Consider the following 25,224-nt stretch of genomic DNA (forward strand, 5'->3'; position numbering starts at 1 on the left):
TACCCTACCTATATTAATCAAGTCACCCAACCCACTTAAAAAACCTCTCTTGTCATAAACCAGGTCGCCCAATCAGTTTTAATATGGTTTCCCAACCCTCTTATCTAAAATCTCTTCTCATAAACCAGGTCGTCCAACCTATTAATCAAGCCACCCAACCTATATTAATCAGGTCGCGCAATCCTCTTAAATCTAACATCTCTTCTCATAAACCAGGTCACCCAACCTGATAAAAAAAATGGTCTGAAAAACTATCCTATTAGCGTACAAATTAATCATAGTTTAAGTCACTTTAATCAATCCCTAAACCCTCGTTTTAATCAGAGTTGATTCATCCTCCAATTAATTACAGAGGCACACCTAATTCATATTGTCACAGAGGCACATCTTATTCATACTCTAGTTAACTACATGACTGTCTTAAATTTTCAATTAATCATATTCTGTTATAGGATTAATCACTAAAAGATTTAGAAGTGATCGAGATGAATCCAAATGACCATGATTTGATAACCTCATTGTATGACTATGAGGATGGTTATGCAACTATCGACAACGAGTTGGATTCATCTTTATCCAAAAGTGTTGGCATCGTCTACATCCGACGAAGATTGTGAGTCATCTTCATCCGAACCGGACGAGGAGAAGGTTGATCCCTTCATGTACTATTCGGCCAAGTATTTTGCGTTCACAAGAGGTACGTACGATTTAATGCTTAAAGACATATCGGGTCAAGTTAAGGTAACGTTCGAAACATTAAGTGCAGTTACAAGGGGTGCACCTCTTAATCTACATGCATGGAGGCACATGAAGAGTCGTCTCATGCTTAGAAATGAGAATGTGATATACCTTAAGGCATCACCTAATCTTCAGGTTACTTACGTAGAGAATTGGAGAGAGGTACAATATTGGTGTCACATTGTGGCGCATCGCATCGGCCATTGACGAGTACTCTGGAAGAGTTAAAGAGACTTTGGTCCAATGACCTTCGTGACCATGGGATCCCTACCGCGTATGTGAAAGCACCGTTTGACTGATGTGGTTGTCAAGTTTTGTTGAGGTTAACTCCATCTGACATGGACATGGAGGGGACAAGTGTCAAGGTCTAGACCCATAGAAGTGATCGAGATAGAGGCCCATAAGGTAGATGATACACTCACAGATGTTCAAAAGAGGTATCACACACGCTTTCGTACAAGGGTCGCAAGGGGTGTGCGTGTGACTAGGTATGTTTGTCACCGAGCTGGTGTGCCCATACGACAATATCCGTGCACTCAACGTAGAAAGCCTTCATCCCGATGTGGGTATACTACTTTCCATGTGGCCGCTCGAAGGAATGATGGGGTTGACCATGGAACCGTGATGGAACCATGACCCTTTCAATATATGGACCTCATATGGGTCATGTATCGGGAAGTAGACCGGATGCGTACTAGTTGCCAACACACCCTAATGTTATAAGTTGTTGCAAATATGACCTTTTCGATGTTGGATGTGCATGAAATGTGGCATGGATGAGCATGCGTAAGGAAGGGTATCATAAGTCCAAGGCTAGTCCATTAGACCTTGTGAGTTATAGGTTCTTTATTATACCAAAGGATGTCCATAACATGGCCAACAAGTTAAAAATTGGGAATGCCATGTTAGAGGTTGATTGGTCTTTGATGATGTAAGATGCCTATGCACTTCGAGATCTTGGGAAGGTGGCTCACGTCCAACCTTACTTGCTTGGTGAATATGGAGCTCCTACAAGGAAACCGTTCATCTTGGTGCTTCAAGATGAATGGATGTTAGAGATGTGTGAGCGATGTCAATAAACAACTCTTGGGCAATCGCCTCCACGTTTAAAACAAACCAATTTGGGTTGCCATTATATGTAGTTGTGGCCCCAAACACCATGGGAATTGGTATCCCATTATGGTACATGATATGTAGTTCTAATAAGGGGTCAAACTATGAGCAAGTCCACGTTTAAACATTTACCAATTTGGGCTGTCATTATATGTAGTTGTGGCCCCAAATGCCATGGGAATTGGTATCCCATTATGATACATGATATGTAGTTCTGATAAGGGGTCAAACCATGATGAAGTAGCTTTAGAAACTTGCTTGAGAGTTATATTCACATGGATGCCCGATGTGAGGCCAAATGTGATAGTCATCGATAAAAGTTGGCCATCATATAATGCCATAAGTAATGTGGTTGTAGCAGACTGTTATCTTGGATTGTTGCAAATGGGCAAAGGTCACAAACACATTGTCGATTTTGGTCGAAATGATACATTTGGTTGGGTGACCTGCAACGGTCGAAGTTGGGCAACCTCTGACAGGGTTGGGCGACTGAGGACTCAGAGTTGGGCGTTCTCAGACATAATTTTTTTCGCGCGTTCTTTCTTATCCAAATCGGACGGTGTAGATGGCACGCGCCATCAGCTGAGCGACCTATACACTGCTAGTGTCTGCGATTCCCCTGTTAGCCCTATTTATGATTTGATGCATAATAGACACGAGCACGAGCGCCATACATACATACATGATACATACATACATACATACATACATACTACTTACTCCTCTATACTCCTCTGTTCCCAGTGATATTGTTCAGTCTCACTAAGTAAGGAAGAAAGGAAGAAGAAGAAGAAGAAGCTGCAGCCACCATGGCTGCCCCAGGGTCCCCTCGAAAGGCGGAAGCAAAGAAGCCCAAGCAGACACACCTGAAGCCCAAGCAAAAAATTGAGAAGAAGAGCAAGAAGACTACCTTGAACACGAAGAAGAAGAGGAAGATCCCCTCTTCACCCTCAACACAATCTATGGAGAAGTCTCCTTCGGGAAACAAGATGAATGGAACCCCACAGAAGAGACCCATGAATGAAAATCCTTCTACTGCAAAGAAGACATGGAACAAGAGCCCTTCATCCGCAAAACAAGCGACAGAAAAGACATCTAAATCGAAGTTTCCTTCAAGCACAAAGATGACTAGTGGTTCCAAACAGAAGAGAGCTAATCCTTCTGCTGCAAAGCAAACATGGAAAAAGCCAAAAGTCATTCCAAAGGATGCTGCACCTGACAAAAGCGCGAGCCGTCACCTGTTGCGCAAGGTACTAGTTTTCTGTACTCTGGAGTGTAGTTAATAGCTATAATGCCTTCAGTGAATATGTTAACACGTGCATTATCAGGTTTATAAGTTGTTTACTATGGTGTTTCATCTTTTTTAACTTCGCAAATGTATGTGCATGCTTATACATCACATAGGCACATTCACACATATCCACGCACACATTTTATGGTTTCCTATTTCCTCATAAAACCTTACTGAAAGTTTTGTGCTCACCCTTTGACAGAATCTGAAGGAAACCCGACAAAAGAATACAAATCCAAACTTTGAACTCGGGAAGGTACCCATTTCAAATTGTTAGCTAATGGATTATATTGGTTGAGCTGAATCCATTATTGGATTATATAGGTTCAAAGTTTATAATTGATCTCTTAAATAATAATGTATGCAGAATATCAGCTATGTTTTTAAGCTTCAATTGAATTGCCCCACATATTTTTTGGACACATGTTTCTCCACAAATGGAAAATACCTTCTCTTTTTTCTGTAACCATCAAATTATCCTTGTGACTTTTTGCAGGGAAATTTTTTTAATTAGCTAAATTGCATATTGTATCCATGCATAGTGTTATGGTCATAGCCCTAATTGAGACGTGTCTAGTTACAGCAGGTATCTACATGCAAGAGCTCTCTCACTACGTTTTAGGAATCGAGTGTGTCAGGATGTGATAGTTTCTCCTGATGCTTTGTGTGATAAAATTAATGATCTCACAATTCTGAGATTGGGAAAGATGAAGATTGCACTTTCAGATTTTTTTCTTTGATGTTTATATTCATGTCCTCACTTTATTTCCTGATTATATTTCTATTTAATGTGCCCGTTTGATTTCGTTTTTCTATTTTTTGGGAGCGGGATTTCTATTTATTTTTTATGTTTCATAAACTAAAACTATCAGGCCTGCTCCATTTGCTTATGTGATGATGCATTTTCTTGATTTTAAATCAAATTAATGATTGTATTTGTGTATGTACCTAATTTTACATTCATTCTATTTGACAAACTATCTTAATCACACTGGTGCCCTTGTACTATGTATATATTGCTAATTAATTCTGATATATTTTGCAAGAAGCTAGGTGCTGTCATCTTATTATATTTTTCTTGTAGATTAGAGGAGCATCTGTGTTTGGCCTATCTACGGTCCTGCTATCTAATATATTAAGTTTTGGAATAAAATGTTTGTATGATTAGGTAATTCCCCTAGTTTATATCTGGATATAGATTAGACAATGGCTAATCTTGTTGTGAATATTTTTTAGTTCTTTCTGCTCTGTTTAGTTTTCTCATTGGCAGACAGCACAGTGCAACTAATTTTTTTTTGTTGTCTTCTTTTCTTGCTAGCGAAGATAAATTTTTTATTTAAACAAAATGCATTGCAGATAATTACGATGCAGAGATAGCATGGTTTTTTGCTGATGATATTCTTTCTAAAAATGACTGCAGAGTGCCATTCAAATATAGTGTGCTTATCTTCGTAAATATCTTCCATAAATGTGTTGAGACTTATGTCATTAATGAGACCTTCATACTTTGAGCATCGACTTGTTCGTAATTTCCTGGGATCAGGATATAGGGTAGGATTGGCTATGCTCCTTCAAAACATAGCATATGAATCTGGTTCCTTGTGAATCTTGTACAGCTAAGTTTTTGTTCAAATGTTGATGTTTGATTGTTAAGTATCTGTTGGAGAAAATGTATATGTCTGGACTTTGTGGGTATTTGTTGGAAAAAATGGATATATCTTAACTTATAGGTATCTATTGGAAAAGTATGTATTTTCAGATTTTGAAGCATCGCTCCTTAACTTCAATGGTTGATGTGTTTCCTTCAATGCTTCTCTATAGGAAGTGAAAGAGCTATGGGAGAAATTGAGAACGCGTAACCTGGATGATGCTGAGCGTTCAAGGTCTGTGATTTATTACTCAATTGTAGGATACTTTCACATTCCACAAATTTTAGCTTGAAATGATTTTATATTGCAGCAAATTTGCGTGAGTATTAATCTCTTGACTGCAATCTGTAGAGTTGCTTCAAAAATATTAGAAAGGATGAAGGGGAAAATTCCCGAAATGGCAACTTCACATGTTGTGTCACGTGTGTTACAGGTACATCTATACTTACCTGGGGTGTTATTATGTTGGAACATTTTGGCTAAATAAATTTACAAAAAGTGCTACATTTCCTCTGGCCATTCAAAACCTGAGCACAATTTGAAAGTCTAGTGCGACCTCTTTTTCTTGTGATTTTTATGGTTGAATTAATTCTGATATTGTCTGACCACAATTCTTATTTCCTTTCTTCATTTAGACATGCCTGAAGTATTGCAGTCCAGATGAGAAAGCATCCATACATAATGAACTGCGACCACATTTTCTGAATATGGCACAGAATACTTACTCTCATCATCTTGTAACGAAAATGCTAGATGAAGGTGCATTCACTGTTCTAATTTTGCTGTATATGATGCATAGATCTCTTCCAGGATTATTGTTTCATATTCTTTTTGAAAATTTCAGCTGCAACAGACAAAAAACAGCTTCAAAAAATGATTTCTTCTCTGCATGGACATGTTGTTTCTTTCCTTCGCCACCCTGTTGCATCAGCAGGTACTCAAAAGAGTTTCTATTTATACTATAGGGATTGATATTTACTAAGTAGTATACAGTGTCCATTTTAGGCGAACACACTGTTCAAATTATTTTTATTCTTTGTTTTGATTCTGGGATGTTTTCTTTTATCAGTTGTTGAACATGCATATAGGCTAGCAAGCAATGTTCAAAAACGTGAGCTTGTAGCTGAGTTCATTTCGCCAGAGTATCGTCTGTTCAAGGGTATCATCTCAGAGAATTCATGCAGGTTTGTTTTTCTTTCTATATTTTTAGTTCTCAAGGTTAAAGATTTTAGCTTTCACAGCATGATCTGCAGCATACAATGTCTGCACTAGTTGTGGCATATCCACCTGGTAGGGTATGCCAAACACGGAATGAAGAGTGCTTTACACCGTAGTCAACTTTTTTTATTGATTTTTGATAGCCATGAAACAGGCGTATATGTCTGTATTTTATTGCCATCAGGAAGCAAGATGTTCTAATTAGAAGGCAACTGCTTTGTGTGGCATTGTGATGTAAAGTATATATGCGTATGATCAACTATATTTATGCTGTTCAAGACAGGGAGAATGGTATGAAGTTGGAGAGAGGGATCAGGAGATGTAGATGGAGAAAAGAAAGAAAGAATAGAATATTTTAACATCTTTGAGGAGGCCAAAATGGCCTATATGTCCAAACATTATCTCTGAAGTGCTGTCTCGTCTTTGTGAACAAATCAAAATAAATAAATGTTACTCAGTAAAAACAGTTAATAAGATAAAAAAGAGACTAAAGAATTTTGTTATCGGTACATGTAAGACTCTCAAGTCAGACATATTGTAATTTTTGTCTTCAAAAGATCTCTAGCATAGGTCGATCCAGAATGGAGGGGTCTCTGAAGCGAGGGAAGCACCTTTGATGGTGGGAGATAATGGCCTTTATCTGTTAATGACAAGGGTGGTGAGATCATGGTCCATGGGGCCGGGGGCCTACATGAACGACAAATTGCTATTGCCTGATCTATAATAAACCCTTTGTTATGTCCTGGTTGAGAACTGGGCAAGGTGTTGACACGGCTGGTCCCTTAAAAGTCCTCAGTTATGTACTGTCAGGTAGTATCTTCATGGGGTGGGTTCACTTTGTGGTAAGTCACGTGGAGAGGGAGAGAGACTTAGTGCTCATATGGTTTCTCTACTGACAAGCATTTTAATCTTTCTGTATAGTAATTAATCAACTCCATCTATTGGAAAGAGAGAATGAAAGAGAGGAAGGGAGGGAGACGAGATTAAACTTGATAGGAATTTAATAGGCTAAGCGAGGCACTTGCAAATGAATCATCTTCAAAAAGAAGGAGTGTTTTGGAGCACATGGCATTGTGTTTGCAGCCCATTTTGGAAAAAGGAATTGTGGACCACTCAATCATTCATCGGGCTTTAGTTGAGTACTTAACTGTTGTGAACAAGGTAAATGTCATATTTGATAGATTTCATGAGTATAATGAGCATTTTGCTTTGGAGATCCAATTCATTTTTGTCTAGTATTTGTGATCATGTTGCATCATGAACAATTGTCTTCATTCTGAATATTTTATCCATCATTGCATATTCTTTTATAGTATGAATCATTATATTAAGTCATTGGATGGTCCTTTTTGCTATTTATCTTTTGCAAAACAAATGATAGGTGGTATCCTGTGCTGTAGGCAACAGCTATTGAAGTTCTGCAGCAGCTTTCAGGCCCGCTTCTTGTACGTTTTATTCACACTAAGGATGGTGCTAAACTTGGTGTTACCTGTGTTGCTTATGGCAGTCGAAAGGTACGCGGAACTTAGTTTAGCAAGTAGGGCAATAGTTATTGTAAGAATATCACAATCATTTCACCATCTGTCCCTGAAGATGCGAGAAAGTGGCATTTGACCTCTTGACAATTTGAAGCGCACATTTCTGATGGTGCCCAAGAGAAATGATCTTCAAAAGGGATTGTGGCTTTTGCAGCCTTTGTCTCATTGTCAGGGATGCCTTCCTACCATGATCAATGGGATGATCATGGCATTCACTAGAATTCACCTAAATCTGTGGGATGATCACGAGCTTTTGTGCACACTTGCCTTGCTTTGCTCATAGATCAATCTGGGATGATCATGATCTTTTGTGTATGCATGCCTTGCTTTGCTCATAGATCAATCTGGCCTTTGATTGCTTGAAGGCTGGTGGAACACAACAAAAACTTAGAAGGAGAAACTACAAAATGCATACAGCTTCCCAGTATGTATTGTTCCTAAAGCATAAGTGTACTCACATGCATATCCTTATTTCGTCAAGAAGAGTTACACAAAATAGATTGCCCAGAAGACATGAAGATGCTGCTGTTTTCCTTTCTTTTCCCCTAAAGAGTATTGTAACCCTCGTTCTCTACCTTTTTTTGTTACTCCTTGCCTTTACCCTTGATCTTCTATCCAAGGATATATGTACATTATTTGCCCAGAAGATGTGAAGAGACATTTAATGCCATTGGATGAACAAGTTATGTAAGGGTATCAGGTTCACTATGAATGCTGATAAAAGACAAACCTATGTGGCAAAACCAAATTACTTGTAAAAATATTGGGGTGGAGAGACTTCCATCTGGGTGGTCGAGGTTCTTTAAAATTATAGAGCAATGGACGTGCTAAAATTATGCACTGTCATTTTCAACGTAGGGACATTCATTGAGCAGCAGTCCTTGTCAGCCAATCTGAGTTTGTAGACATTTCTTGCTAAACGCTTTTTGCATTCGGTTATTATGCCACATTAACCCTGTTCATTATACATCAAATTTTAGTTGATGTGTACATATTACTTGACTACTAATGCAAAAGTAAGTGATAAGTTTACTGGATGTCCTCATAGGAAAGGAAGAAGATTATCAAAGGACTTAAAGGATGTGCCAAGAAAGTAGCCTGTGATCAATATGGCTGTTCGGTATGTGGGAGATTTGCTCAATCTAAGCTGTAATTCGGCTCAACTGTTCATGTTCACGTCTTCATGTCTGTTGTTTGTCTTTTCTGCAAGAAATTTACTGTCTCCTTTTGGTTTCAGGTTCTGATGGCAATTTTGGATTTAGTTGATGATACAGAGATCGTAAACAAAGTATATCTAAATGCAGTAAACAATGCAATGCTGCATGTAAATCATAATGTTGCATTTTAAATATTATGTTGAAATGGAAGTCTCATTTTACTTACTATTGGCTGCAGTTCATCATGACTGAGCTTGCAAACAATGCTAAAGAGATAGCCTTCGATAGGGTATTTTCCAAACCTTAAATATTTTACATTATGTTCTGTTACTAGTTGTTTATCAGCATCTACGTGTTGATTCTAGCATGGGCGTCGAGTCTTCCTGCACCTCTTGTCGCCTAGTAATAGACAGTATATTTCTCCAGATTTTTTAACACCGATTCAAATTCGTACAGGTTCACCGGTGAAGGTAATACATTTCTTTGTTTATTGATGAAATGGCTTGAAAATATTGTTGTTTGAATTTGAGCAAATGGTTCAGGAGAAAACTGAAGTTCAGAGCAAGAAGGGTGATGTAAAAGAAGCTGAGGAGGAAGAGGTTGATGTAAAAGAAGCTGAGAAGGTGCAGCATTTATTCTACATTCAGTTAGAAACATTAGTGTAACTTGTGAGCTCTTATATTGAGTATTTCATTTCGGATTGGTCTAACACAGGAAATGGAAATGGAAGAGTGTGAAGGAGAAGAGGATGCAGATGGAAATGAGCTGATAAAAGAGGTGATACTTTGTGATGCTTCTATAATAATTGGATGGGAGTGCATTAAGAAAATAACTGGTGGATACTTGAATGGTTGTATAACAAATTCAGGATGGAGCTGAGAAAATAGAGGAAGATGAGAAAGCGCAATTAGAATCTGTCAGCAAAAAAGATCCTTTTCTTCGCAGAACTGAGCTGCTTAAGTTATCATTGTTGGCTGAGGTTAGTTGATTCAACTGTGATTGTACTGTGAGTAAGTTAATAAAGGAGCAGCTATATGCTCAAGCACATAGGATCATCTTGGGAATTTCACGGCAAAGATAGCCTTCCAGTCTCTATTCTGAAACCCATATTGTTACCTATAGCACATTATATTAATGTCTGAGGTTTGAGTGAAATTGTTTTTTTTCTTCTCACACTAGAAAGGTGGAACTCAAAAAGTAATCTGTACTGTTTTATAATTACATACATTATTTGAGTTTTGAAGAAATGAAAGCTATATCATCCTAAACCTTTTTTGATAATCTACTACTATTTATGATAACAGAAACTTGTGGATGTTTGTGTTCTCCATACAAGGGACCTTATATGCTCACCCTTGGGGAAGGATCTCATCTATGAGGTGATTTGTTTTTCCTTCAATCTCCTACTCTCTTTCTGCATTCTTCTTTTACTGCTGAGGTTGGGCATAATTGTCAGGTTGCAAATGGTGGCTATCAAGCTGTCATGATCCACGTCACAGCAGCTGGTGTCTCGAGAGTTCACAAGGCAATAGCAGATCTAGGGGCAGAATCACGAACTCTTTGTACAGAGGGAGGTTTTGAGCATGTGTTTGAACAGTATCATGCTAGTCGAATAATACGCAAGCTTGTGATGGAACCAATTACATCTATGGATGGAATTTCAATTCCATCATTTGCACGGGTGCTTTGGAAAACTGCATTGAAAGGAAAGTGCAGTGAATGGGCCAGTGGCCATAGGTAAGCTTGCTGAATGATACTATTCATCTACTGTAGAAGGAAATTAGGCAGGACTAACTTGAGATATGTAATCTTTTGTCTGCAGTCTGAAGGTTGTGTCTGCCTTCCAACAATGCCCAGACCTAAAGTTGAGGAAAGAGGCAATGGTGGAACTTAAGCCACTTTTAAAGGCTGGCGTGCTGCAAGAAATGAACCAGCCGAAAGTTAATGTCTGATTGTAGACAATGTTTCATTCTTGAAGAGACGAGTTTAAGAAAAAAACTTATGTTATTCTTTGAGCCTGTATTGGCCACTCAGTTTTGAAGTGTAGAAGGCTCAATGACCTTGCTTGTATCTGCTAAATATAATATAATTTAGTTGAGAGGAACATTGTGGAAGACAACTTATTAACTTCTTATTGTAGTGGAATTTTAATGAAATCAGTTCTATATTAATAAGATATTATCTGAATTGTGAATGGCAGATTGAATGATCTAGCATAGAAAGAGTTCATCTTCTCAACCCCAAGCGGGTTGTACTCTCTTAAGTCTGACCCAACACATCTTGGATGAGTATAAAATGCTGTTAAGCTACATTTGTCCTTGTTTGCGTAAGTGTTTTATGGTTATCTTAAGGTTTACTATGATATTGAATTGTGGTGCATTGAAGTATATGTTTTTGGATTAAGGTTATAAAGTCTATCAGAAAATTTGCTTTCAAGGATATTATATGATCAATATATTTTACAAACATGTTAAAGCTGACTTACTATGCTTTTATGCAAGGCAAGCTCAAAATAGGTTGCTCGGCTTGATATCATGGTAATTAGGCGCCCATACACTTTAATTAGAGCTGTACTAGGAATGATATGAGCTTTTTATCTCAACATGGGTAATGGCAGATGTTTCATGTTAGTGTTTAAGCTTGTCACGTGTGTAAATGTTGGTTTAGGACAATTCAAAATAGCGTTTAATTCCCTGTATCACAACCCTTGCATCATTTACCTCACACAATTTCTTTAGGAACAGTGCATGGATGAACATCAAAATTTGTGCTGTCGATAGGGGTAATTGTGAAAAGGTAAATTTTAAGTATACATTCGTTTCATCTTGTCATAAATTGACATATATTAGAAAGGAAGAAAGTGTAATCTCAAAACGATATTATCGATGGAATGAAACGTAATCCGTTAAGGTTTACCTTCCAACCTCATGAAATTCATGCAGGCTTGGGCTTTAATTTTGGTATTGGAACGAAGTGCACCTTTCTCTAAACTTATTGTCTAGGTGACTGTACGCACTCTAGGATATGCCAATCACTTACATTTTCTATTTGTAAAGACGTAAGAAACTTAAATGCTATGAAGGCATGTTTAAGTAAAATAGTCATCTGCGGAGGCTCATCTTGGTATGCAATTACATCATATACAGCTCTTTATTTCCGTGGTTTTGGAAGAATTATTCTTTTAAGATTAGAATAATTAGGATATGCCAATCACTTAAATTTTCTATTGTAAAGACGTAAGAAGCTTAAATGCTATGAAGGCATGTTTAAGTAAAATAGTCATCTGCAGAGGCTCATCTTGGTATGCAATTAGATCATATACAGCTCTTTATTTCCATGGTTTTGGAAGAATTATTCTTTTAGATTAGAATAAAGTAAGGTTAGTCAATGTGTTTAGTGCATTCTGAGCACAATTTCCGAAGCATCATTCTGTTTAGTTATTTGCAGAGGGTCACCTTTCTCTAAACTTGTTGGCTAAGTGGCTTTATGCACTCTAGGATATGCCAATCACATGAATTTCCTATTTATAAAGATGCAAGAAACTTAAGAATGCTACGATAGTAAAGTAGTTATTTGCAGAGACTCATTTTGGTATGCAATTTAGATCATATACGGCTCTTCATTTCCATGTTTTTGGAAGAATTATTCTTTGCAGAGGCTCAAACCAAACCAAACCATTAAGCCATGGTTTACGGTTTATTGGTACCCAAAAAATTAATGGTTTGGTTTGGTTTGGTTTGGATTTTTAATATATGGTTCGGTTTCAGTTCAGTTTGGTTCTAAAAATCAGGTTTATCAGTTTATAGGTCTAAATGGTTTGGTTAACTTTGTCTTTGCTATGAAGGTATGTTTGAGTAAAAAATAGTTATTTGCAGAGGCTCATCTTGGTATGCAATTAGATCAGATACAGCTCTTCATCTCCATGTATTTTGGAAGAACTATCCTTGTAAGATTTGATGTATTTAAGATTGGTCATGGTGTTTAGTCCAATGTGAGTCAGTTTCCGAAACATCGTATGAATCCAGCTCCACTAGTTTTTGAACTCCCATAGACTGCAGTGTACCATATGACTTTCCTTGAATGAAGCTTATTAAAGGGGAGTACTTGATGTGCTCTTTGTTAACCCTTGCCACTTACTAATGAAGCAACTACCTCAATTGTAGTTCAGAAGGTGATTGATTCCTTGGTAGAAAAGGCTTCAACAAAGATAAAAGATGTGAGTCTCTTATAGCATACAAGGAATATTTCTTTTAGTTACCAGACCCAAATTATGAAACCACCCATTCAAGAGGCAACCAATGTCTGAGCTCGCACATTGTCACATCCTCAATCCTGCTGGTTTTGTCTTTTCATCATATCCTCCAGTTTCTTTGCATCCTCTTGCATACAGGAGTCTATATAAATGTTATACATACAAGTATATGCACTTGTTTCTTTGTTATCTATCTGCATTATATGTTTAAAGGCCTGTCTTGCAAGCTCTACGTTCCTCCATTTTTGACAAGCCGCCAATATGGTGAGCCACATTTCAATATTTGGATGAGACGACGTCCTTTCCATTATTTTTACTGCTCTCTCTAATTGAGCTGCTCGTCCAAAAAGATCGATGATGCAAGTGTGGTGCTCAACCATTGCGGTGATGCCATATTCTTCACTCATTGCCTCATAATATGATTGGCCTTTATCTAGTAAGCCTGCATGGCTGCAAGCATTAAGAACAGTAAGAAATGTTACTGAATTTGGCTTGATGTCTTCCCTCCTCATTCTCTCAAAATAATGAAGAACATCACTAACGCTGCCCCACTGGGAATATCCTGCTAGGAGTGAATTCCATGATATCACATCATGCGCTGGAATTTTTTCAAACACTTCTTGTGCTTTTGCTAGCATGCCAAATTTTGCATACATGTCAATCGATGCATTGCCGATGATCTGGTTTGATTGTACCAATCCGTTTTGTTCTACCTGGGCATATATTTCATTGCCTTTCTCTGTGGAGCCACTATTACCACATGCTTTCAAGATGCACACAAATGTTTTGGCATTTGGAGAGATGCCATCAGAGACCATCTTGTTGAAACATCCAAGTGCTTCCTCACTATAACCATGTTGAGTATATCCAGCTATGAGTGCAGTCCATGACACTATGTTATGAGCTGTGATCTTGTCAAACACTTGTTGTGATTTTTCTAGCATACCACATTTGGCATACATATCAAGTAAGGCCGTCCCCACCATCACATTGCTTTCAACCAAACCTTTACTTTCGATGTCAGCATGAATTTGTTCACCCTTTTCAATGATTCCCATTCTGCCACAGGCTTTCAAGATGCAACTTATAGTGATATCATCAGGGGAGACACCTTTGACCTGCATTTCCTCAAAACATCTCAGTGCTTCCTCCCCACAATCATTTTGTACACAGCCAGAAATCAGTGCATTCCATGATATTGTAGATTTTACTCCCACCATGTCAAACACTTCCTTTGCTTTAGCAAATGAGCTACATTTGGCATATAGGTCAATCAATGCATTGTCAACAAAATCGCTGGAATTCAACACTCCCTTTCGAGCGATCTCAGCATGTATTTCTTGACCTCTTAACATATCTCCAATGTTGCAACATGCTTTCAAAGTGCAAGCAAAGGTAACATCATTGAGTGATAGCCCCTGTGATTGCATCAGCTCAGAACAGTCCAATGCTTCCTCATTATACTCATATTGCACATAACCTGAAATCAATGCATTCCATGAAGCTACATCAGGAACAGAAAGCTTGTACAACACTTGGCATGCTTTCACTAACATACCACATTTGGCATACATATCAACCAAGTTAGTACGAAGAACAAGATTATCTTCCAACAAAGCTTTCCTTTCAATGGTAGCATGTATTTCACTTCCTTTTCCAATATCTCCACTACTACCACAGGCTTGCAAGACACAAACCCACGTAATGACATCTGGAGTAACACCTTCCAGTTCCATCTGTTGGAAACAGTTCAGTGCTTCAACCCAACATTCATGCTGTACATAACCAGCAATAAGTGCGGTCCATGCTACAGCATTCCTTTCTGGAAGCATTTTAAGCACTAAATGAGCTTTCTTAAAGGAACCACATTTTGCATACATATCTATCAATGCAGCTCCAATGGACTGATTTTCTCTCAATAATGTATCCTTAACGATTTCGCAATATATTTCTTCACCCTTCTGTATGTCTCCGATAGCAGCACATGCCTTCAAGCTGGAAATGAATGTGTTAGCATCTGGAGGCACACCCTCAAATTTCATTCGTTCGTGGCATTTGAGAGCTTCATTGCTGTTCTTATGACGTGCATATCCTGCAATCATTGTACCCCATGTGACAACATCTCGAACAGAAAGGCTATCAAAAACTTCTTCAGATTTCTCCATCATGCCAATTTTCACATAAAAATCAACCAATGCGTTACCCACCAGATAATCTTGTGATAACCCATTTCTGTTAATTTCACCATGCATCTGTTCACCTTTTATGAAGTCTCCCAAGTTACTACAGGCTTTTAAGACGGAAGCAAATGTTATAGCATCAGGAAGAACCCTGTTGTCTTTCATGATGGCTAAGATATCCAATGCTTCCTTATTCATCTTATGTTGAACATACCCTGTTATGAGAGCATTCCATGAGACTATATTCTTTACTGGGAGTGAATCAAACACCTCTCGAGCTTTCGATATCCAACCACATTTGGCATACATGTCTATAACTGCATTACCAACAATTTGGTTACATTCCAATAACCCTGCATTCATAATTTTCTCATGTATTTCTATGCCCTTGTCAATATGTCTGATGCTCCCACATGCTTTCAAGCAGGAGACAAATGTAATAGCATTAGGAGAGAGAGCTTTAGAAAGCATATCTTCAAAGCATCGTAAGGCCTCTTCACCTTCACCATGCTGTGCATATCCTGAAATCAATGCATTCCATAAAGCCAAATCACGAACCTGAATCTTCTCAAAAACTTCTCTTGCTCTTCTAAGCATACCGAATTTCGCAAACATATCAACCAAAGCAGTGCCAAGAAACCGATTGCTTTCCAGCAATCCCTTTCTAGTATTGACAACATAGGCATAGACATCTTTTCCTTTCTCTACATCTTTCAACTTAGTACAGGACTTAATGAGAGCAACAAGAGTGTGCCCACTTGGATTTGATCCATGAACTTTCATTTCTGCATAAAGTGTAAGAGCTTTCTTGAGGTTTCCATACTTAATATAGCTATTGATGAGGGAACACCATGCACGCTCACCTTTATCCAAAAGGCGATCAAATACGTTGTGGGCGATCATAAGATTTCCAGTTTCAGCCAACATTGAGACAGAGAAGTTGCCCACAGATGGGTTGGATTCGAAGCCCTGTTGTGAAATGTAGGAATGAATTCGCTGAGCTTGATGGAAGGCAATGTTGTTTTGTGTGTTCATACATTTGATCATTAGCTCTATGAGGTATCCAACGGTGGGATGAGGAAGAAGCCCTCTTTCCAGAGAAACTATGGCTTCCTCTAAGCTCGAAGCTTTCGACGGGGTCTTCAATCCCCTGTTTGAGAATGTATAGTTCAAGCCGGTCCTCATAGCTCTAACAGCTTGTAGAGATGGAAAACGAAAGTTGTAATTAAAGCATAAACCTCTGCTTAACATGAAAAGTTTAGCAGTAAACATGGAAGTCTAGTTTTGTAATAAATATAAATGGGCTATTTCTGTCGATGTGTATAAATCCAGGAACAAATCATTTGAATGCTTCATAGATGATGATCAACTTCAAGGATAGTTTTGTCGATGAAACTAAATCTGCAGATAGTTATGTTTTCTAGATAACTAACAACTTCAGGACTACTTTTCTGGATTCAATATGAGGGAGGATCCTCTGCATCCAAATGACCATACATTTGTGACATTATTGAAGGCTTGTGGCAAACTTAAAGACCTTCAGACTGCATATCACCTTCATGCTCAAATACTAAAGAAGGGAATTTTAACTAGAAATGCTTATGTTGGGACTGCTCTAGTTGACATGTATGCAAAGTGCGGTTCGCTTTTGAAAGCACGGGAAGCTTTCGATAGCCTTCCAGTTCAGAACGTTGTGTCATGGAATGCCCTAATTGCTGGATATACCCACGGAGAGAGGGGGATTGATGCTTTGAACTGTTATCATCAAATGAAGATCCAGGGAATCTCTCCCAGCGCCATCACATATGCTTGCATCTTGAAAGCATGTGCTAGCTGTGGTGAGGCTGAGCAAGGGAAAGTAATACATAGTGAGATCTTAAGAAAAGGATTGCTTGACAGCAACCAGTACATTGGTAATGCCCTTGTGGATATGTATGCCAAATGTGGATTGCTATCAAAGGCACATCAAATTTTCATCGAACTCCCCGACCGTGATCTGGTTGCATGGAATGCGCTTATCTCGGGATATGCAGGGTTGGACTATGCTGAAGAAGCATTCAAATGCCTCAAACAGATGAGACTTGATGGCATCTCGCCAAATGCTGTTACTTTTGTTTGCATCTTGAATGCTTGTAGCATCATTACAGATTTTGAGAAAGGCATTGAGATTCACTCAGAAATTGAACAAAAGGAACTGCTTAAAATGAGCCAAAACTTAGGTAATGCATTGGTTAATATGTATGCTAAATATGGGATGATGGAAGAAGCACAAAATGTATTTGATAGACTGCTGATATATGATTTAAGCTCATGGAATTCGTTGGTTTCAGGATATGCAAGGTCCGGATGTGAAGAGAAGGCTCTCAGGTGTCTCAATGACATTCAAATTCAGGGCTTCTTTCCAGATGCAGTCACCGTGGTCTCTATCTTGAAAGCCTGTGGCAATATAGGAGCCCTTGAGAGAGGTAAAAAGATACATCTTCATGCCAAAGAAAAAGGGCTCTTGAAAACAAATCAACTTGTGGGCAATGCATTGGTGGATATGTATACCAAATGTGGCATGCTAGAGAGTGCAAACCAAACATTTGAAACTCTTCCAGATCCAACTATTGTCACATGGACCACACTCATTACAGGGTATGCCCAACTGGGGCAAATAGAAAATGCTCTTTGGGTCTTAGATTCAATGATAGGCGAAGGCATCGAGCCAAATGCGGTCACATTTGTTAGTGTCCTTAATGCATGTAGTCATGCCGGCTTTGTAGAGATGGGACAAGCCATTTTTGAGGTTATGATGAAGTACCATGGCATTAAACCAACCTTTGAACATCACACTTGCATGATCGATTTATTTGGTCGTGCGGGACAATTAGATAATGCAATGAAATTTACAATAGACAAACCATTCCATCCTAATATTGCCATGTGGATGGATATGTTAGGTGCTTGCAGGAAGTCAGGTAATGTGGAGTTTGGAGAGAAAGCATTTATGCATGCGTTGCTATTCGATGAAAACAAGTCGGCAGCTTATGTTTGCTTGTCCAACATGTATGCAGAGGCAGGCTGAGATGGATGAGGCAGCAATAGGTTCTCGTTGCATAAAATTCTTTCCCAAAAGAATAATTACCTCTATATTGGAACATGAATCCTCAGGCATATTAATAATATGTCTGATTCATTCCTTCTGGAACTTCTCATTGAAGCTTTGGAAGGGCAAGGATTATTTCATTCTGAATGAATAGGTTGTTATACCATAATGCCATTCCAGTATAGGATGCAAGTTGCAACTATGGCATGTTTGGTCATCACCTTTTCAAGTTTGATTACATCCAGAATCAGATTTTGGGATAACAAAGTATACTAATGTTTGGGTAAGGTCTTTAGCATAGGTTGATTAAGAATGGAGTCATTTCCAAAGTGAGGGATGCACCAGGGATGACAAGAGATAATGGGCTTTATATGTGTCAATGGCTAGCATGGTGAGATCATAATCCACAAGGCCAAGGCCTATGTGCATGATAAATTGCTATTACCCAATCTATAAATAATAGCTTTTGAAAATGGTATGGTTAGGGGCCCACTTATGTAACCCTTGATTGACTTGGTACCATGAGTATGAATGATGGGGCATAACAAAGTTGTAATTGTTCTTTGTTGATGTTCTCCTTTATAACCTCTCTTGAGTTCTAGCAGGAACAATCCCAAGCGCTGTTGGTCCCCAACCTACTCTTATTCTTATTATATACATCCTTTGTGCATTCATCCTTCACCCAAAAAACGTAGATACGCACAATGCCTTGCCAAGCCAATAGCGAATTCTCTTACTTTAGGTAAAAGTGATGGAGAGCCATAAGGGTAATAAAATATTCTTGCACCATCATTGGGTTTCAACATGTCGAAGCATTTGATGTGGCCGATTTAAGACAAACCATGATTTATCACAAATCCATGTGCACTTCTAAGGGCAAAAAGTGCTTGCCATAATTGGTTAATTCATTCATATCTTGTAGTTGTCTCTTTTGACCAACTTCTTCATACATGGCCTCACTTAGGTCATCTTTGGTTCATCCTTAGTTCATGTATAAAAGTATCTTAATAGTATTGTATCCCACATTGTAGCAAATCTTATGATATCATCACATAATGGTAGATATGGTCTCTTTGGAAGGTGCAAATAGGTAAGGCTCTCTAGAACCCCCTCATTTGATTCGTATCCACACATAAATTTCATCAACATTTTTATGCACTCTATCATGGAGCTCCTTTTTTGTACAATACAACCACCTGTATGTAGCCTCTAGTGCTGGATATCCATGGTTGGGGATAAGATGTTGACCATCTATATCTTTGTACATTGAGTAGTATACTAGCAATGCCTTGATGGATCTCTAGGTACATAATCATATATATGCTCTTGTACGTAGCCTCTAGTGCTTGATATCCATGGTTGGGGATAAGATGTTGACCATCTATATCTTTGTACATTGAATATTATACTAGCAATGCATTGATGGATCTCTAGGTACATAATCATATATGTACTCTTGAAGGCATCTTCAAAATACTTTATCTCTTATCCTTATAGAGCCATTGCAATTCTGATCATCTTGTACAAATGTAACAACTTGCATGGATTGCTTCTACAATATCATTAGACCTCTACCGCCAAACTTGTATGCAGTAGTTGATGCTTGATAGTTTTGCTCCATCTAGGGGCTGGTCCATGTTGAATCAAATGAATATTTGATGCCCCAATCTTTGTTTTGGATTCTTGACATCTTCTTGTGGGCTTTTCTTTAAAACCCATCGAACAACTCGTACATGTAATGCACAAGCTTTCCTTTTGGTGGTTTGCTATAATGTAACTTTCCCTTTTATCTACCTGTGTTTCCATTTTCCTTTTCACTAGCTCTATCCAGGTTGATTGATTTAATTTCTTTTGAGCAATGCTTGGTTTAAGATTTGGCTTCTTTGACCATCATTGTCCATGTTTGCATTTACTAATTTCCATTATCTTTAATTGTGTAGATGCATTTTTCCATTGATGCTTGTTCTTGTTGTAATTCAATTATATTAAGTACTACTTCAACCTTATTTGAGGGCGTTTCATCTGTTATTTAGTTCTTGTGCGATCCTTGAGTTCTAAGGTTGATTTTTTTACAAACTCGAGGTGCCTTCAAAAATGCATTCAACTCCCTTTCCCGCTTCTTTAACTCCTTTTGTGTTTTCTCTTCCAAGGTTCTTACAATATCGTTCTCATACAATTGACCTCTTGTATAATCAAATGGCATAGCAAATTGGGCTTTCCCCTCTTTGACATCGAATGGAAATTGCAATTTGGGTGGTTTGTCTACCCTTTGAGAACTACTTGTGCTCTCATCTCATCCTTTTATTGGGGTCCTCCATTGGTTTGACTCATCTTCATAGGTGTCAATAGCGAAATTTTCATTCCTTGTCCAAGGTGTTTCATACTTGGGACAATCAGTACAAATTATGCAAGAAAGATTAGGTTAAGTAAACCTTATAGAAAACATAAAGGGCAAGGATAGAGAAAGGACAGAGAAGGTAGGAACACAAAGATTAAGTTAACATTACAAAAATGTAGAGCTTAGGTTATATACATTCCCTCAAAAAATTATTAATAAATAGAAAGTACAACATTGCCATGATGTGACATGAGACACATGCTTAAGATTATGGATGGGTGAGAACTTAGAAGGCATACATTGTTTCCAGAAATTGTAATCATTGTATGTTATGAAGATTGTGTTTATATTTGCTTCATTGAAATTATTCATGACTTATCAGAAAACTTTCCTTTGATAACTGGTGGCTTGCATATTATCAGAAAACTTTCCTTTGACATCTTATAATGATTATCAATTCCCTCCAATCCTGCAAATATTCCTATTGAGTCGCAGACATTGAACCATTGCAGTTCGTATAAAAAGAATATGAAACAAATGAAGGAAAACACAATTACCTTTCTTTCCATCTACCTTTCCTTTTATCTGCTCTTCTATTTTTTCATGAGTCAAACATGTGTACAAACAAAAGAAAACAGTAATCGAAAGATAAATGATCTCATATCCAGATTTGTTGGCACATGTGCGATGAATCAAACATCTTGAGGATAGGACATCGTAGATCTTGGGTATTAATTAATTTAATGTCTCTAAAGACCTTATTTCCAATCTGCTCTTAACATTATAGAAACTCAAATATCTCTGAGCAATAATCTCACTTTCTTCAATAAATTCACGCACATATGTACAGAAATTAAAACAAAACTGAAGCTTCAAGTTGGAATAAAATCCTCGTCAGGATCAAAAAACCCAGCTAATAAACTGACCACAACCCAAAGCATAAGGAAACCTATGATAATAGCACGGAGCATCACATTAAATTTATTATATGACATTAGATCATCTCTTGAAACTAGATCCTCTTCTCTGGAAGCATCCACATCAATGCCATTGTTGGAATTGAAGCTATGCTGATTTTCTCCGCTGATGAGCTGCAAATGTGCAACCCTAGGAATTGACATAGCTTGGTTACATTTGGAACAAGAACAATTCCCACCTAAAAATTTGGGCAATGAGTTGTGACCTCCATAATGTTCAGCTAGAGCATTGGAATAGTTCTCCCCTTCAATATGTATCTTCCTTTTTGTTGTCGGTTTTAATACCTGCAAAAGTTGATCGACATAGCGTTTTTGTGAAACATACTTAGTCTTATGTGAAATAAACATAGTTAAATAGGAATCATAGAGCACTTCACACTACAAGAGCTTCTTTTAAAGCTACCTTTATGGTCATTTTTATGCAAATGGAGCTTTTTTACTAAGTACAGCAACCTGTCCAATACCTGAATAATGGCTAGAGCAATCATTCGAACAACTGGAGGGAGATTAAAAACAAAGAGTGCAGCAAGTCGAGTCGGGTAGTTCTCTTGTACTCGAGTACAGCACGACTTCAACATGTTGACTGGGAAACCTAGTGCAGGTGCCCCTTCACAGTCTATTATCACTGTAACTCTTGGATCATCTTCGCAAAGCAGATGTATCATTCCGTATTCAACCTGAGACACTGATATGGAACCTTTTAAGAACGCTTAGTGTTATAAAAATATAAAGTTCTTAGAAGATAGAAAAAATGGGTGACGAAAAATAAAAGCAAAGAGAAAGGAAATTGAAAAGAGCCTCAAAAGGTTCAGGCCTAAAGAGAAATTGTTGTTTTGCTCCCCGACCACTGTCTGGTTGCAGGAATGTAGCACATCCACAAAGATGATAATAAAAATAGGTCATGTTTGAAATTGAACAATAATCAAGCTAACAGAAGGGTGTTGGTTTATTTAAACTCGAAAGCATAGCTATGCAACCGTTAATATTTGGGAATATGGCTTGCACATGAAATTGTGAAAAAAGTAAAACTCTTACAAATAGCTTGAACAAATCTCGGGCGTTGATCGGCCGCTAGGATTGAATATGCCCAGCCAATGCGCACCACAAGTGATGGTCTCATCTGCATATCATACCCATGCCAAAATACAAGGCATGACCAGTTTTCCAGTTCATATGGTGAAAGAAAATAGAATGTTTCACGCCATTTAATATTTCTCTTGATTAATGCTGCACATCTCTTTACATTATTCTTTGCTGCTATGAGAAACCTTTCTAAGTCATTATCCCCTATCCTGCAGTATAATTAACATCTGAGCACATTTTCCATTCCAGTAATCTATATCAGAAAAAAATTAAACTAACTATTTCTTTACCTTTCAGGGAGGATAATCCCGGATTTGTACAAGTATTCCTTTAACAAGATAAGACTATTAGGACTACATTCCAATGCCTCCAGAGTTGTTTCATCACTGAAAATGGAAAGCAGAATTCACTTTTAGTACTTTATAAAGTTAGCAGACCCTGTAAGTTCCAGGAAAACAGTATTCACTTTTAGTACTTTGTAAGTTCAAGGAAAACTTGTTTTGCTCTTAGTAAATACAATAATGCATTGTTGGCTTACAGCAAACCTTTCTATGTTATCTCTAAATGTGACTGCAGGTACTATTGCTCCATACTCTGAATCTGGTGGATCCTCATGAAAAGTCTGGATTTGTGTGACTGGGGATTCCTCGGTACATCTCATCTCATCAAGTTTTTCTGTGATTCTAGTGGCAATTGAGAGAAACATGATTGGCTTCGAGAACATCTGAGAATCCACTTAAATTTTCAAAAATCAATACTTTTAAAAGAGGCATAAAATGATTTGCAATACAGTTTTGCACATCATGGATAGCTCCAATTTTCTACTACAAGCACCTCAAAATTGAAATGTACAATTTATTTTGAGCGTTCTCTTCCACAAAAGTGCAATTTGAAAGAAAATTACTTAGAACATGCCTGAACCAGTTCATTTAGATCTATCTAGAATAATGTGTTTCAACTTTATATCCATAAAAAGAAACCACATTACATTGTAAGTATCTAGCTAGAATGAAATGTTTCCATCCATGCAAAGCAATATAAGATACATTTCCTGTTTCTATCTAAAATTACATCTTTCATTCATCAAAAGAAATGCAAATTCCATTTTAAGACTCGTAATTTAAGCCCATCTTTATGAAAAAGAATGCAGTAAGGGCAATAAGGAAAGGATATATTTGCACGAGATCCAAAAAAACAATAAAAGGGAATGTAACATATATTTATCGTCTACATCAATCTATTTTTACATATAAGACTCTAGAATGATGTTTTTTCATTTACGGAAATGAGATAAACTGCATTACAGATCTCCAAAGTGATATATGGGCTTTTGTCCATGAAAAAGAATTTGAAAAAGGAACAATAGAGATAGGAGAGGATGGATGCACCTGAGATCCCATAAGAATATAGCTGAAAGGAATCCATTGATGCAGCCATGAAAAGGGAGGGAGCTGGAGCAGAGGAAGGCTTTGAATAACAGACCAAAGTGAAGGACAACTAGTTTGGGTATGTCTTCTGATGATCTCAAGAGCACCCACTTTAATAGCAAAACTCAGGAGCTGTCTTCCACTATCACTGTTTATCTTCGTTCTCCTGAGAGATAGAATGGGCTGAAAGGCACTATTTACAAGAGCATTCCCAATCGACCTAAACCCTAACTCTGACTTATTATCCTCCTCCTCCACCTCCTTCACCTTCTTCTTCTTCATCACCATCATCATCGGGGTCCTCTGTTCTGCAGGAATATCGTTGGGTCTCTGCTGCTCTTCCCCCATGGATAGCTCCGGAGACTCATTCATTGCATTAGTAAGTCTTCTTCTTGCTTACTCTTCTTCTTTTTTCTTTTCTTTGTGTTTTTTTTTTGTAAATCTATATGTTCGTTATTAAAACAAGATGACAAAATACAACCCCTTTGGCTATGTCCAATTTTTTTTTGTGTGATATGGCCACCCAAATGGCTTTAGCAACTACACATCTAATGAACCTATATTCTTAATGAACCTATATTCTGTTATGTATGTCCGAAAGGCCATCATTTTCCTACGTGACTCTAAGATAAGCCATCTTCCACAGTTACCTAAGCCCAGCCTCGCCATTCGATTGAACTGCGAATTCGAATTTTCTTTTCCATCCCCATTGTAATATCCTTGACGTTGCCAAAGAATTACTATCTTTTTCTGCACTTCAGGGGGTGTCTCCAATCAAACAGTTTCAAACATCGCGGCCGAGACAACACTAATATTTGGACCATAATAGACTCCGAGCATTTAAATGAACGAGTACTATTAACAGCATGCCACCATGACGCTGTAATTCTCGTTTTCCCATCATTGGTAGATACCAACTTTTCCTACAAAATAACCAATTATTTCTGCCCAAGGTTGGGGCCTATGCACATACATTTTAAAAGATTGAATCTTCAAGCCACCATATGATCTTCTAAACTTAGTAATGCAGCTCCCACTAACCGTTTTGGGGTACATATATTGTTCCATGATACCCAACTCATACCAATTTTTTACTCTTTCTTCCACAATGTATATTTAACTGAACGTGTTAATTGATCAAGTGATTTCTTTGTCTGAGGTAATAATGGCAAAAA

General features: G+C 37.8%; 4 protein-coding genes across 4 annotated transcripts; 2 read left to right on the plus strand and 2 right to left on the minus strand.

The window, feature by feature from the left end:
* Positions 1–2,608: 2,608 nt before the first annotated feature.
* On the plus strand, positions 2,609–10,879 carry PUM24 (pumilio 24). The gene is made up of 19 exons (XM_087329436.1): positions 2,609–3,101; positions 3,345–3,398; positions 4,964–5,025; positions 5,143–5,224; positions 5,427–5,550; positions 5,636–5,725; positions 5,861–5,975; positions 7,017–7,170; positions 7,410–7,523; positions 8,596–8,667; positions 8,785–8,835; positions 8,943–8,993; positions 9,070–9,174; positions 9,247–9,327; positions 9,419–9,481; positions 9,573–9,683; positions 10,009–10,083; positions 10,161–10,441; positions 10,527–10,879. Exons 1-19 carry the CDS (start codon positions 2,661–2,663, stop codon positions 10,654–10,656), a joined length of 2,256 nt encoding a protein of 751 aa, XP_087185562.1. The 5' UTR covers positions 2,609–2,660; the 3' UTR covers positions 10,657–10,879.
* Positions 10,880–12,262: 1,383 nt separating this feature from the next.
* LOC147856288 (pentatricopeptide repeat-containing protein At2g39620-like) lies at positions 12,263–16,408 on the minus strand. Its single transcript, XM_087329589.1, has 2 exons — positions 12,531–16,408; positions 12,263–12,286 (listed from the first exon to the last, which is right to left on the minus strand). The coding sequence occupies exon 1, from the start codon at positions 16,406–16,408 to the stop codon at positions 13,031–13,033; it is 3,378 nt and encodes a 1,125-aa protein (XP_087185715.1). The 3' UTR covers positions 12,263–12,286; positions 12,531–13,030.
* Positions 16,409–16,598: 190 nt separating this feature from the next.
* LOC147856289 (pentatricopeptide repeat-containing protein At3g09040, mitochondrial-like) lies at positions 16,599–18,464 on the plus strand. Its single transcript, XM_087329590.1, has one exon. It carries the CDS (start codon positions 16,599–16,601, stop codon positions 18,201–18,203), a length of 1,605 nt encoding a protein of 534 aa, XP_087185716.1. The 3' UTR covers positions 18,204–18,464.
* A 2,898-nt stretch (positions 18,465–21,362) lies between these two features.
* Positions 21,363–24,444, minus strand: LOC147856290 (uncharacterized). The gene is made up of 6 exons (XM_087329853.1): positions 24,011–24,444; positions 23,168–23,346; positions 22,913–23,008; positions 22,575–22,831; positions 22,004–22,224; positions 21,363–21,824 (listed from the first exon to the last, which is right to left on the minus strand). Exons 1-6 carry the CDS (start codon positions 24,419–24,421, stop codon positions 21,435–21,437), a joined length of 1,554 nt encoding a protein of 517 aa, XP_087185979.1. The 5' UTR covers positions 24,422–24,444; the 3' UTR covers positions 21,363–21,434.
* Positions 24,445–25,224: the final 780 nt, after the last annotated feature.

The sequence above is a fragment of the Azolla caroliniana genome, unplaced genomic scaffold (genome assembly GCF_043228905.1).
Source record: "Azolla caroliniana isolate FFs.n. ecotype wild unplaced genomic scaffold, voAzoCaro1.0.p SCAF_13, whole genome shotgun sequence".
NCBI lineage: Eukaryota > Viridiplantae > Streptophyta > Polypodiopsida > Salviniales > Salviniaceae > Azolla > Azolla caroliniana.